The sequence below is a fragment of the Malaclemys terrapin genome, chromosome 23, assembly GCF_027887155.1.
Source record: "Malaclemys terrapin pileata isolate rMalTer1 chromosome 23, rMalTer1.hap1, whole genome shotgun sequence".
Classification (NCBI taxonomy): domain Eukaryota; kingdom Metazoa; phylum Chordata; order Testudines; family Emydidae; genus Malaclemys; species Malaclemys terrapin.
Genome location: NC_071527.1, coordinates 18625053 through 18636658, shown reverse-complemented (window position 1 = coordinate 18636658; position 11606 = coordinate 18625053). Strand labels below are relative to the sequence as shown.

Genomic DNA, 11606 nt, shown 5'->3' with positions numbered 1-11606 from the left:
TGCGGGAGGGGGTGAGGGCTCCGGTTGGGGGTGTGAGTTTCGGGGTGGGGCTAGAAATGAGTTCAGGGTGTGGGAGGGGGCTCCGGTCTGAGGCAGTGAGTTGGGATGCAGGTGGGAGTGAGGGCTCAGGCTGGGGGGTGCGGGCTCTGGGGTGGGGCCAGGGATGAGGCGTTGGAGTGCAGGAGGGGGCTCCAGGCTGGGATTGAGGGGTTTGGAGGCAGGAGGGGGGATCAGGGCTGGGACAGGGGGTTGGGGTGTGGGAGGGGTCAAGGTGCAGGCTCTGAGTGGCGCTTACCTCAGGCAGCTCCCGGAAGCAGCGATATGTCTCCCCTTGGGCTCCTACACGGTGGCGTGGCCAGGTGGCTCTGCATGCTGCCCCGTCCACAGGCGCTACCCCCGCAACTCCCATTGGCCACGGTTCCCAGCCAATGGGAACTGCAGAGCCGGCGCCTGGGGCAGGGGCAACATGTGGAGCCTCCTGGCTGCTCCACACTACGCGTAGGAACCGGAGCGGGGGACATACTGCTGCTTCCGGGAGCCGTGCGGTGTCATGGCAGGCAGTAGCTCCGCTGTGCTGCCGACTGGACTTTTAACAGCCCGGTCAGCAGTGCCGACCGGAGCAACCAGGGTCCTTTTTCAATGGGGCATTCTGGTCGAAAACCGGACACCTGGCAGCCCTAATTGAATCCCGCTCCTCTCGCCTTCACGTTCCCATTCCCCGACCTCTCCTCATCCCTGCCCTCCACGCCAGGCTCCCTCGAGTGGACTCACCGTCCCCAGGCTGACTCCACCATGTGCCCCAAAGCCAGGTGCCCTCGACTCCTGAGCATAACATCGATTTGCTGCTGCTGCTGCCAGTGTCTGGGGACGTCCCCACGGTCTCTCCACGCTGGTGCTGGGCTGCGTTGGTGGTGATGTTCGGCACCAGGACCGGACCGGCTGGGCCCCCTAAACCTGGGAATCACTCAGGGGCCGAACCCAGCACTGATCTCCCCACTGGGACCCTGCTCCCCAGGGCTGGGTCTGAGAGCAGGCCGCACCCCAGCGGGGCTGGCAACACCCGGGTCACTGAACTGCACCAGGCTGCAGAGGCCGGCACTAAATCTGGGACTGCGCTGGGCAAATGGGAGAAGCCGATCCGCCGACCCCTCACGCCTTCTCCTTAGGCGACCTCTGACCCCTGGCCCCTTCCACTTGGGTGACCTCTGACCCCTCATTCCTTCCACTTAGGTGACCTCTGACCCCTGGCCCTTCCATTTGGGTGGCCTCTGACTCCTGACCCCTTCTACTTGGGTGACCTCTGACCCCTTACTCCTTCCACTTAGGTGACCTCTGACCCCTGGCCCTTCCATTTGGGTGGCCTCTGACCTCTGACCCCCTTCTACTTAGGTGACCTCTGACCCCTGGCCCCTTCCACTTGGCTGACCTCTGACCTGTCACCCTGTCTCCTACTTAGGCGACCTGTGACCCCTCACCCCTTCATCTGAGGTGACCCCTGACCCCTGTTGCTTGGGTGATCTCTGAAGCCCTCTAAACGCCCGTGACCTTTGACCTTTCATCCCATCCTATTTTAGTGACCTTTCACCTCCTGCCCTTTCGGACCCTGATGACCTCTCGCCTGACACCCGCTGACCTCTGACCCCGACCGCCCCCTCGAGACCTCCGCTGTGACCCCTGACCTCCCCCGTTCCGCACCCCGCTGACCCCTGGGTGACCCCGAGCCGCGCCGGGAAGGACTCGCCCCGTCGCCTGGCAACGCCGCTTCCGGTGACGTACGCGGCTGGCAGGGAGCCGCTTCCGCCCGGAGAGGGGCCGGCCGCTTCCGGGTTCTGGCCCGCAGCTAAGATGGCGGCGGCGGGAGGCGGGGGAGCCGCGGGGGCCCCCCCGGGGACAGAGTGAGCAGCGGAGCCGGCCGGGCCCGAGCCCCGAGTCCGCCAGGTGGGGCCGGGAGCGGGGGGGGCTCTGGGGGTTACTGGGGGGGCTGGGAGCGGGGGGCTCTGGGGGGCTGGGAGCGGGGGGGCTCTGGGGGTTACTGGGGGGCCGGGAGCGGGGGGGCTCTGGGGGTTACTTGGGGGGCCGGGAGCGGGGGGCTCTGGGGGTTACTGGGGGGGCTGGGAGCGGGGGGGCTCTGGGGGTTACTGGGGGGACTGGGAGCGGGGGGTTACTGGGGGGACTGGGAGCGGGGGGGCTCTGGGGGTTACTGGGGGGCCGGGAGCGGGGGGCTCTGGGGGTTACTTGGGGGGCTGGGAGCGGGGGGGCTCTGGGGGTTACTTGGAGGTCCGGGTGCGGGGGGTTACTGGGGGGGCTGGGAGCGGGGGGGCTCTGGGGGTTACTTGGGGGGCTGGGAGCGGGGGGCTCTGGGGGTTACTGGGGGGGCTGGGAGCGGGGGGGCTCTGGGGGTTACTTGGAGGTCCGGGTGCGGGGGGGCTCTGGGGGTTACTTGGGGGGCTGGGAGCGGGGGGGCTCTGGGGGTTACTTGGGGGGCTGGGAGCGGGGGGGGCTCTGGGGGTTACTGGGGGGCCAGGAGCGGGGGGCTCTGGGGGTTACTGGGGGGGCTGGGAGCGGGGGGGCTCTGGGGGTTACTTGGAGGTCCGGGTGCGGGGGGGCTCTGGGGGTTACTTGGGGGGCTGGGAGCGGGGGGGCTCTGGGGGTTACTTGGGGGGCTGGGAGCGGGGGGGCTCTGGGGGTTACTTGGGGGGCTGGGAGCGGGGGGCGCTGGCCTGCGGTTAGGGGGCAGGGCTGTCCTACGTGAGGCTGTGGGGCGGTTCCAGGTGTGGGGGGGAGCAGGGCTGTGGGGCAGGGGTGTGGGAAGCCCTGAGCTAAGGGGGGTGACACGGCTGTAGGTGGGAGGTGCTGGGCCTATGGGAGGGGCTGGAGTCCCCCCAACAGGCCTGGGGGGTGGTCCTGGGACAGGGCTATGGGTTTTTATCTGGTCGGAGGGGCTCAGCGGGCGGCTGTGTGGGAAGGGCCAGGGCTAGGCAGTGGGGAGCTTGGGCTATGGGGGTCCCCCTGTGAGGGGATTGTCAGGGGATCTCAGGCAATTCCTGGCTTAGTTGGTTTGGGGAGGGGGGGCCCCATGGGTGTGGAGAGGGCCCTTGGCTGTGGGGTGCCAGAGCTGCCTAGGAGGCATTGGCTGGGTGGGGAGCAGCAGGGCTGTACAGGTCTGGGGCAGGTTTGGGGGCGGTGCCAGAGGTAGGTCTTGGCTATGGGGAGTGTCTGAGGGGGGACGCGGGGCTATGAGAGGTCGCTTTGGATAGCTGCATGGCGGAGAGGTGGGGAAGAGCCTTGGCTGGGGGGCGCCAGGGCTGTGGAGGGGACCATGAAGGGATTCCCCTGACAGATGTTGCAGGAGCTCAGGTGTCCAGGGCTGGCAGTCCTCAGAGAGCCCCCACAACTCAGTGTGCCAGGAAGCTGCTTCTCCCTGCGTGCCAAGTATGGAAAGCAGGGGAGGTGCGGACAGCACCGTGGGGTGGGGCATGTGGGTGTAAGGTGAGGCTGTAGAGAGGTGTGGGGCAGGAAAAGGCTGTAGGGAGAAAGGACTCTACCGGAGGCTTCCCTCTGGGCCTTACCCACTGCTAACCGCACTGACTTACTGCCCTGATGCCTGGATTTGTTCCCTGGGCCTCTCGCTCACCTGTGCCGTGTCAAGCAGCCCAGCCCGCGTTCAAATGCCCTTCTCTTGCAGCGGCGTTGAGGGGTGGGGTACAGACCTGGGGGAAGTGACGGAGTGTGTGTGTGTGACATTCACCCCTCTGTGCTAACGGTGAGCATCCTCCCTGAAAATAACCCCTTGTCTCTGGTCGCTCGGCAGCTCTGCTTTCCTGGCAATGCACGTGCACTTGCGTCCCGGCCTCGCCACCCTGAGAACACCGTCCGCGCCCGTCCCGCTTTCTCAATGAATTCTGTCTCGCCTGCCTCGGTGCAGTACGTCAGCCAGGACGAGCTGCGCCATTCAGATGGCAGGAAGCTCTTTAACCCCAGGGCCGGGAGCCAGGAAGGGAGCTGCAATGGGCTATTCCCGGGGGGAGCGCAGAGCGGCCAGCCCAGCGAACCTGACGAAGTGGACAAGATCAAGAACAAGCTCCTCTCGGCCTGGAACAACGTGAAATACGGTGAGCGCCCTGGCCGCCTGGGTACTGCCCAGCTCGCCGGGTACTGGGCGCTTGTTGTGCTGGCCTTAAGAGAGCTGCTTCCTACTCTGATTCACCACTCAGTCAGTGCACCCGGGATTTCAAAGGTGCCGGGGGTGGCTTGGCCAGCGGGGAAGAGAATGGTTAGATGTCACTTGTCCGTGTTGGAATTGGGCTGCCCCGAAAATGTGCTGTCCCTGGGGCTTTAAGCTCCCAGTCTCCCGGGAGTGCTCGGCCTGGATTATTTTAGCTGTGCCAGCAGGAGCCTGTTACATGGCACTTCTGGCCTGGTGTGGCAATGGTAAAGGGAGTGACAGTGTGTTGAAAAGGCTCTTCCCCCAGCCCTCTGGCTGGGGAGTGGCAGCTCGAGGGGTGGCAGCTGTTGGTTTGTGGACAGCAGGCAGCTCGATGCATTGCCATCTGCCAGTTGTCTTGTAGATTCCTACGTTGATACCCCTGGTGCTGGTGTCAGAAACCTCCCTGCTCCTGGCCATGGGGGAGCAGCCCGTCCCAGTTGCCTACAGTCTCTGTGGGTGTGTCCGGATGCTGTGGCAAATCTAGGCCTATGAGCAAGCCAGGCCTTGATGTTTGTGAGAATCCTGCCAGCTGGATTCCAGCCAGGTGGCCCTGCTGGGAGGATGGGCTTCCACCCATGCTCAGTCCCAACTGTGTTGTGACCCAAAGACTTTCCTCAGTCCACCCGGAACAGGGACCTCGAAATTCGTGTTCTAATCCCAGCCCTAAAACTGACCCTCTGGGCCCGGGGCAAGTCACTTAACCCTCTCTGTCTTCCCTGGCGGTGAAATACAGTGATTGAACGGCTCACGCACAGCACAGGAGGGTGGCAAGGATCAGTCAGTCGGTGCCTCCACGGCCCTGTAGTACTAACGGGCTCAGCGTCTCTTGCAGGCTTAGGGGGATCCCTCAGAAATGGGGAACGTCTAGGGCAGTGGCTACGAATTGGGCAAATCATTCGTGCTGTTCCTAACCAGGACAGCTGCGAGTCCCATTCCTAGCAGGGTAGCAGAAACCTTGCCGTGAACGGGGGGATGGTGAGGTTTCCCCAGCTCAGCTGAGTGCAGGTTTCTGTTCCTGTAACTCGGTCAATTCGGGCAGAGCAAGGGTTCCTCCAACTCACTGGCTGCTGCTGACGTGGCTGGAAAGACCACACTCCCCGAGTGCTGTCTCTGTTCCCTTCAGGGCATGAGAGCTGACCTCAGAGCTACCCTCCTCCTCCTCCTGGGGGTGCCTAGTGCCTGTCTGCCAGAGACACTTTATCTTGCTGATAAACTTCGCAACACTTCTGCTGCATCAGCATGTCAACAAAGGCAGTTCTGCGGCCTGCGCTGCTCTGGGTGGTCAGGATCTGGCAGCTGGGAGGTCCTGGGAGAACAGCTCTGCTCCTAGAGAGCCTCTGGCCGAAGGTCACCTGCCTTGCTGTGCCATGTGACTCCTGGGCCCTGGGGCAGCTGGGCTAGGGGATAATGCAGGAGTGTTTCAAAGGAAATCACTAGAATTTCCCCCCGCAGCAGCTGCTACCTTGCAGCCCTGTGCGTGGCCAGGATCCAAGCAGCGTGCAGGGACTCCCAAGGGCGGGTGCCGCAGGGCCATAGAAGGCTGGTAGTGGGCATGTTGTAGGGAGCTGGTGAACGAAATACAGAGGTATTCCTGGCCCCAGCTGGCGTCCGCGCCCTCTCTCTGCTCATTGCTGTGCTCACCGAGTTCCTCCCAGGCGCGCGTTAAGCAATGGGATTCCATGTCTGTCGCCTGTTAGTTCTCCTCCGCCCCGGGGAGCAGCCCGTGCGGTGGCGTGGCGTGTTTTGGTAGCACTCTAGGGTTTTTGAAATGTCCCTGCTGCTCTGTGTTGGAGCAGGCTGGTCAGAGAAGTGCCCCTTGCGTTTGGAGCAGAAGGTGGGAGGTTTGGGAAGGCCCTTCGTTCCCGGAGGAGTTTGTTCCACCGTCAGGGAGTGGCTGCCGAGAAAACGCTCTGCTGCCCAGCCAAGCCTTACCCTTAGGGCGCAGCGCTCTATTGGGCCGGGGAGTGGAGCTTTGGACGGTCTTTTAGATATCTTGGGCCCAGGCCAAGAAGCGAACCCCTTGAAGCTAAGGACCGAGACCTTGATCTGGAGCCAGCGGTGTGGGAAGCCAGCGTAGAGAGTGGAGGAGAAATAAGCAACATCTTTCGTCCCCACCCTGTGTCTAGATCAGTGCTGCAATTAACATGGCTGCGTCTAACAACCTGCTACATGCTGCTGGCAAATGCTGATCACAGCTCCTGGAGCCACCCACAGAGGGAATTTCAAGGCGAGGCTCTTGCCTGTTTCACTTCCTCCAAAGGGGCTGTAGCCGGTAGCTTAGAGCAACAAAGTCAATTGGTGGGAGGGCCATGGCGCAGCCAGCAAGTGGAGCGGAGCTGGCCGGAGGACTCGTTTGGGTTTGACTGGGGAGGCCGTATGGCAGGATTCAGCTGCCCCTTGACCCGCTCTGGCTTTCTTTGCACCAAGGTGTGGCTGTTGGCATTTTGTCTCCTTTAAATGACATGCATGCAGGCAGGTGGCAAACACAACCAGAACCGTGGGAACAGGGACTCAGTGCCCTTACCCCCAAGCGATCCCCCCTCAAGCTGAGTACATGGTGCCCACCTGGCCTGGTTGCAGTCAGGACGCGACGTGGAGAACAGGGCACCTCTGGGGCATCTGGGGTAATGCCCTGTGGCAGGGAAAGCTAGGGCAGCCAGCCAGGGCATCAGAGCTGTGCACACCGGCTGAATCCACGCCTTGTGCATGGGAATACAGCCTTGGGTTATTGACCCTGGCTGCTGGGGATGTGAGGGTTTAGCAGGAGGAAGCAGGTTTGGCTCCTCTCTGTGATGGTCAGGACCTGGGAATGGAAGGGCGTGTGGACGGGAGGACACTGCTCACTTCTCTCTGCTTCTCCCCTCTCAGGATGGACGGTCAAGACTAAAACCAACTTCAGCAAGCTGTCCCCCATATACCTCTTCGGCCACGTCTATTGCTTCGAGGTGGAGGGTGAGTAGCCGGGTTAGCTCAGAGATCAGCCGTGGCTCCATCTCGCCTGGCTCCCGTCTGGAGCTGGGTGGGATTTTTCCATGAACCGTTGCCTAGCTGGCGAATGCTGATTCGTCCAAACCAGGAAGGACGGTTTCACCAACTTCTCGACTTGGGGAGAAGGGAAGCAGCTGCGGAGTTGTGGTGTTTCCAAAAGGAGCAGTTCCGGTTTCCTGGTTCTTGCCGATTTTGTTTATAAATTCAAACGAATTCGAGCGCAACCCCCCTCGATCGACAGAAACGAAACCTTTGCAGTGACCCAAACCAAAACTCTTCCTTGGAGAGCTTGGCTCTTCCTCCCTATTCGGGGAGGGGAAAAGTGTCAGAATCTCACACTTGTGTTGGGTGAAACCTTTCCCACCCTCCCCCATCACACACCTTAATCTCCAGTGTTTGGAGCCCTGGCCCAGAGCGCTGCCCTGCTGATGGGGCTCTGTGCGAACATCGCCCTCTCTGGCTGCTGACGGCGCAGCGCTGAGAGGCTCCGAAATGGGGCTGTGACAGCGGGGTTCCTTTCTGGGCTGCTGCCCTGCCCCTGGATTGAGTGGGGAGGCGGGGGTCCCCTGTGGCTGATGGGGTCTCTCCTGCAGAGGACGTGGAGCGGTTCCAGAAGGACTTTGCCTCCCGTGTCTGGCTCACCTACCGCCGGGAGTTCCCGCAGCTGGAGGGCACCGTGTGGACCACGGACTGCGGCTGGGGCTGCATGCTGCGCAGTGGGCAGATGATTCTCGCCCAGGGGCTCCTCATGCATTTCCTCGGCAGGAGTGAGTAGGGGATGCCGCAGAAATCCAGGGCTGGCCGGCATGTGCCCAGGGCTCCCGGCTCCGTGCCCAGGCCCTGGTGGGTGGGGAGGGGTTAAGAACCCCTTCAGGAGGTGGCAATGGGGCCGTCTGCCCCCGGGGGAGAGCTAGGGGCAAGACACTGCATGTGCTCAGCAAAGGCCACATCTGCTCTGGCTGCCGGGGTGGAGGGAGCAGCCGGCACTCGGAGCACCCTGGGTCGTGTCCCTTTGTCAGTAATCCCCTGCCTAGCCCCTCCCTAGAGCACTCGGCCTTTCACAACGGAGGTGGGTGTTTCTGAGGGAAACTGAGGCAGAGGCAGGCACAGAACCCAGGAGTCAGGCATTGCTGGCCTGGACTCCACGAGTGACTTTCAGGCTGAGCTCTGGCCCCTGGAGAGGGGTATTGGTATCATGCCATGTGTGGGCCCCGCCCCCTCCAGGGCACACATGTGGGACACACTGCCTGTACCTCTCCTGTTACTCTTAGACTGGACCTGGCCCGATGCCTTGTTCACCACCAACCTGGTGGAGATGGACCCCATGAAGCCCGTCTCTCCCGCCCGGCAGCAGCTGCCTGCCCTCACTGTGGACAGAGGCAGGGATCCTTGGAGCATCTGGGCCCCGCCTCGCCCCCTTAGCCCGCAGGAGCTGGAGAAGGAGCGCAGCCACCGCACCATCGTCTCGTGGTTCGCCGATCACCCGCGGGCACCCTTCGGCATCCACCGGCTGGTGGAGCTGGGGAGGAGCTCAGGGAAGAAAGCCGGGGACTGGTACGGCCCCTCCATTGCTGCCCACATTGTCAGGTGAGCAGACGGCAGCCCCCAGCACCATGCTGGCTCCACCAGGGCGGCCCTGGCGTGACATGGGAGCTCTCCTGAAGCACACACCTGCGGCCTGCGATCTCCACCCCTGCGGCGGCTGGCGTTTTCTGGGCTGCAGGGGTCCGATCCCAGTTGCAGAGCTGGGCTGCGGTGAGGCCGGGCCGCAGGACGCTCATTCTCTTCCCCTCCATCTCCTGCAGGAAAGCGGTCGAAGGCTGTTCGGAAGCCAGCAGCCTGGCTGTCTACGTATCTCAGGACTGCACAGGTGAGTGGCCCTGGGCTGGTGCTGTGGTGTGGGTAGCCTGTGGCTGAAAGCTGAAGGGCTCCATGGACACCCGGGCTAGGGGGCGCTGTGACTCTCAGGTATCACACCTAGAGGCTGGGGGTCTCTCCCTGCCCCGGTCTAGGATCTGACCCCCCCCTCTGCAGAAGAAGCCAGACCCTACTGGTGTCTAGGGTGCGCCAGGCTGCCAGTGACTAACCCCCGCTCCCCTCTGTCTGGTGACCCCCTCAGTGTACAAGGGGGACGTGGCGAGGCTGGTGTCTGGGAGCGACGGCCGGACCATGCCAGATCCCGGCGCCAGGCGGAAAGCTGTCATCATCCTGGTGCCCATGCGTCTGGGCGGGGAGACCCTCAATCCTGTCTATGTAGACTGCGTGAAGGTAGGGCGGGGGCAGGGCCTGAACAACTGGGGGACCCTGATTGGTGGGGGAAGGAATGGGAGGCAGGACTTGTCCAGCAGTGCCCAGCTGTCCCGGGTTCTTGTCCAGCCCCCCTCACATTAGTATCTGCCTGTCCCAATCTCTAAAGTATTTCTCCTCGCTGCTCTCCGAAAGGCAGGGCAATGCTATTATCCCCATGACACAGATGGGGAAACTGAGGCTAAGGGAGGTTCCCAAGGTGCCCCAGGGAGTCTGTCACAGCTGGGAATTGAACCTGGGTCTCCCAGGTTAGCACCATGCCCATCCTTCCTCTCAGTCCCCGTCTCGCCAGGTGCTCTGGCAAGGCACATCAAGCTGCCTCGAGTCACGGCCCAGTATAGGAACCTCCTGAGGCCCCATCGCCCTGGAAGTCCTCTTGGTGCCGCCCCCTGTTTAGCTGCCTGGATCCCTGCTGTGTGCCGGGGCAGGCTGTGCCCGTCCCGGGGCCCGTGCTGGGGGCAGGGCTGTGGCCATGGGTGGGGCACGGCTGAGCTCCCCACCCCGTGTCTCCGTCTCCCTCCAGGAGCTTTTGAAGCTGGAGCTCTGCATCGGGATCATCGGTGGGAAGCCCAAGCACTCGCTCTACTTCGTGGGCTACCAAGGTACGTGCCTGGCGCCCGTCCCCGGCAGCAGAGCGGGAGCGGCCAGGCGGAAAACAGGCTCTTCCCGTGGGAAAACTCCGGCCCCTTGGCAAAAAATGGAAACACAACAGTTTCAGATTTGGAAATGCTGCTGCGGTGCCTCCTGGGAGCTGTAGTTTGGGTCTCCTCCCTGGTTGGACTACAGTTCCCATGATGCATCACAGTCACCCCGTGGCTTGGGGAGGTGGCTGTCTCATGGGAGTCCCTGGCCACAGTACATGGGAGATGTAGTCTGGCTGGGGAGCCTGGCCCATAGGAGAAGGGGGAACAGGAGGGAACCAAACCTCAGTTCCCATGTGGCACCCAGCATGGTCTGAGTCGCAATGCTTTCGGTGGGGTGCTGGGGCCGGCGTGATCCGGGCTTCCTGAGGGAGGGGCTGCTGAGCTCCTGCTGATTCCCCCCCCCGCCCCCCACTCTGCCTTCCAGACGACTTCCTGCTGTACCTGGACCCCCACTACTGCCAGCCCTTCGTGGACACCACCAAGGAGAACTTTCCCCTGGAGGTCGGTACGAGCCAAGGGCAGGGGGGGGCAGCTCCTGCCGGGGGCTGGCCCCGTAGAGTAACCCGCGTACACGCTCTCTCTTCCAGTCATTCCACTGCAGCTCACCCCGCAAAATGGCCTTCAGCAAAATGGATCCCAGCTGCACCATTGGCTTCTACGCCCGCGACGGGCAAGAGTTGGATACGCTGTGCTTGGAGCTGACCAGGGTAAGGGCCGCAGCGGGCAATGCCTTGGTGCCAGCTGGAGTGGGGACCGGCCGGGGGGGTGCGCTCTGCTGGGGCCCCAGAACGCCCCGGACGTAACCCTCCCGCAGCCCCTGTGCTGGCGCCGGCGCCGTGCGTGTGGGCACCTGCCTGGGAAAAGCGCCAGGTGGACTCAAGCCCGCCTCGATATCCGGGTCCTGCCTGGTCAGATCAGCGCAGGACGGCTCCGTGCTCCTCCCCCAACGCGTGCCCATGCGGGTGAACCTGCCGTGCCACGCCAAGGGGCTGATGCCTCCAGTGGCCTGGCCCCAGGCCTTTTCCCTGCCCCCGGCAGCACAGGGGCTTCCTGAGGTGCTGGCTGGGAGCAGGGGGGCGCCGCGTGGATTTTGCAAGCAGATAATGTGTATATGGCGAGGGGGGGGTGTCTCTGCCTCCCTTTCGTGGCCCTCTGACCCCGGCCCTCTGCCCCCCAGGTGCTGAACTCCTCGTCGGCCAAGGAGAAGTACCCCATGTTCACGGTGACGGAGGGCCAGGTGCAGGAGTACGGGCTGGCCGAGCTGTGCTCCCGTCTCTCCCAGCAGACCATGCAGCTCCCGAGGCGCAGCAAGGCCAAGAAGGCCAGCTCGGACGAGTTCGTCTTCCTGTGAGCGGGGGGAGGCCGCTCCCCCCTTATTTATTACTTATTTATAGAGACACGGCGGGGGCCACTGGCTGCCCTGCCCACCACGTCACAACACTGGCGGTGCAGCAGGGGGC

The 11606-nt window shown here is 63.2% G+C and overlaps 1 protein-coding gene across 1 annotated transcript; it reads left to right on the top strand.

Moving 5' to 3' along the window:
- Positions 1 to 1795: 1795 nt before the first annotated feature.
- Positions 1796 to 11586, top strand: ATG4D (autophagy related 4D cysteine peptidase). Its single transcript, XM_054012794.1, has 11 exons — positions 1796 to 1938; positions 3812 to 4112; positions 7076 to 7159; positions 7789 to 7962; positions 8467 to 8782; positions 9001 to 9065; positions 9315 to 9463; positions 10026 to 10104; positions 10571 to 10647; positions 10734 to 10853; positions 11324 to 11586. The coding sequence occupies exons 2-11, from the start codon at positions 3896 to 3898 to the stop codon at positions 11495 to 11497; spliced, it is 1455 nt and encodes a 484-aa protein (XP_053868769.1). The 5' UTR covers positions 1796 to 1938; positions 3812 to 3895; the 3' UTR covers positions 11498 to 11586.
- Positions 11587 to 11606: the final 20 nt, after the last annotated feature.

Bases quoted from the DNA above. Each gene is read 5' to 3' on its own strand.
- ATG4D (XM_054012794.1), top strand. From the start codon at position 3,896: ATGAATTCTGTCTCGCCTGCCTCGGTGCAGTACGTCAGCCAGGACGAG. The intron at 7,963-8,466 runs GTGAGTAGGGGA...TGTTACTCTTAG, and splicing joins CATGCATTTCCTCGGCAGGA to ACTGGACCTGGCCCGATGCC. The intron at 9,066-9,314 runs GTGAGTGGCCCT...TGACCCCCTCAG, and splicing joins CGTATCTCAGGACTGCACAG to TGTACAAGGGGGACGTGGCG.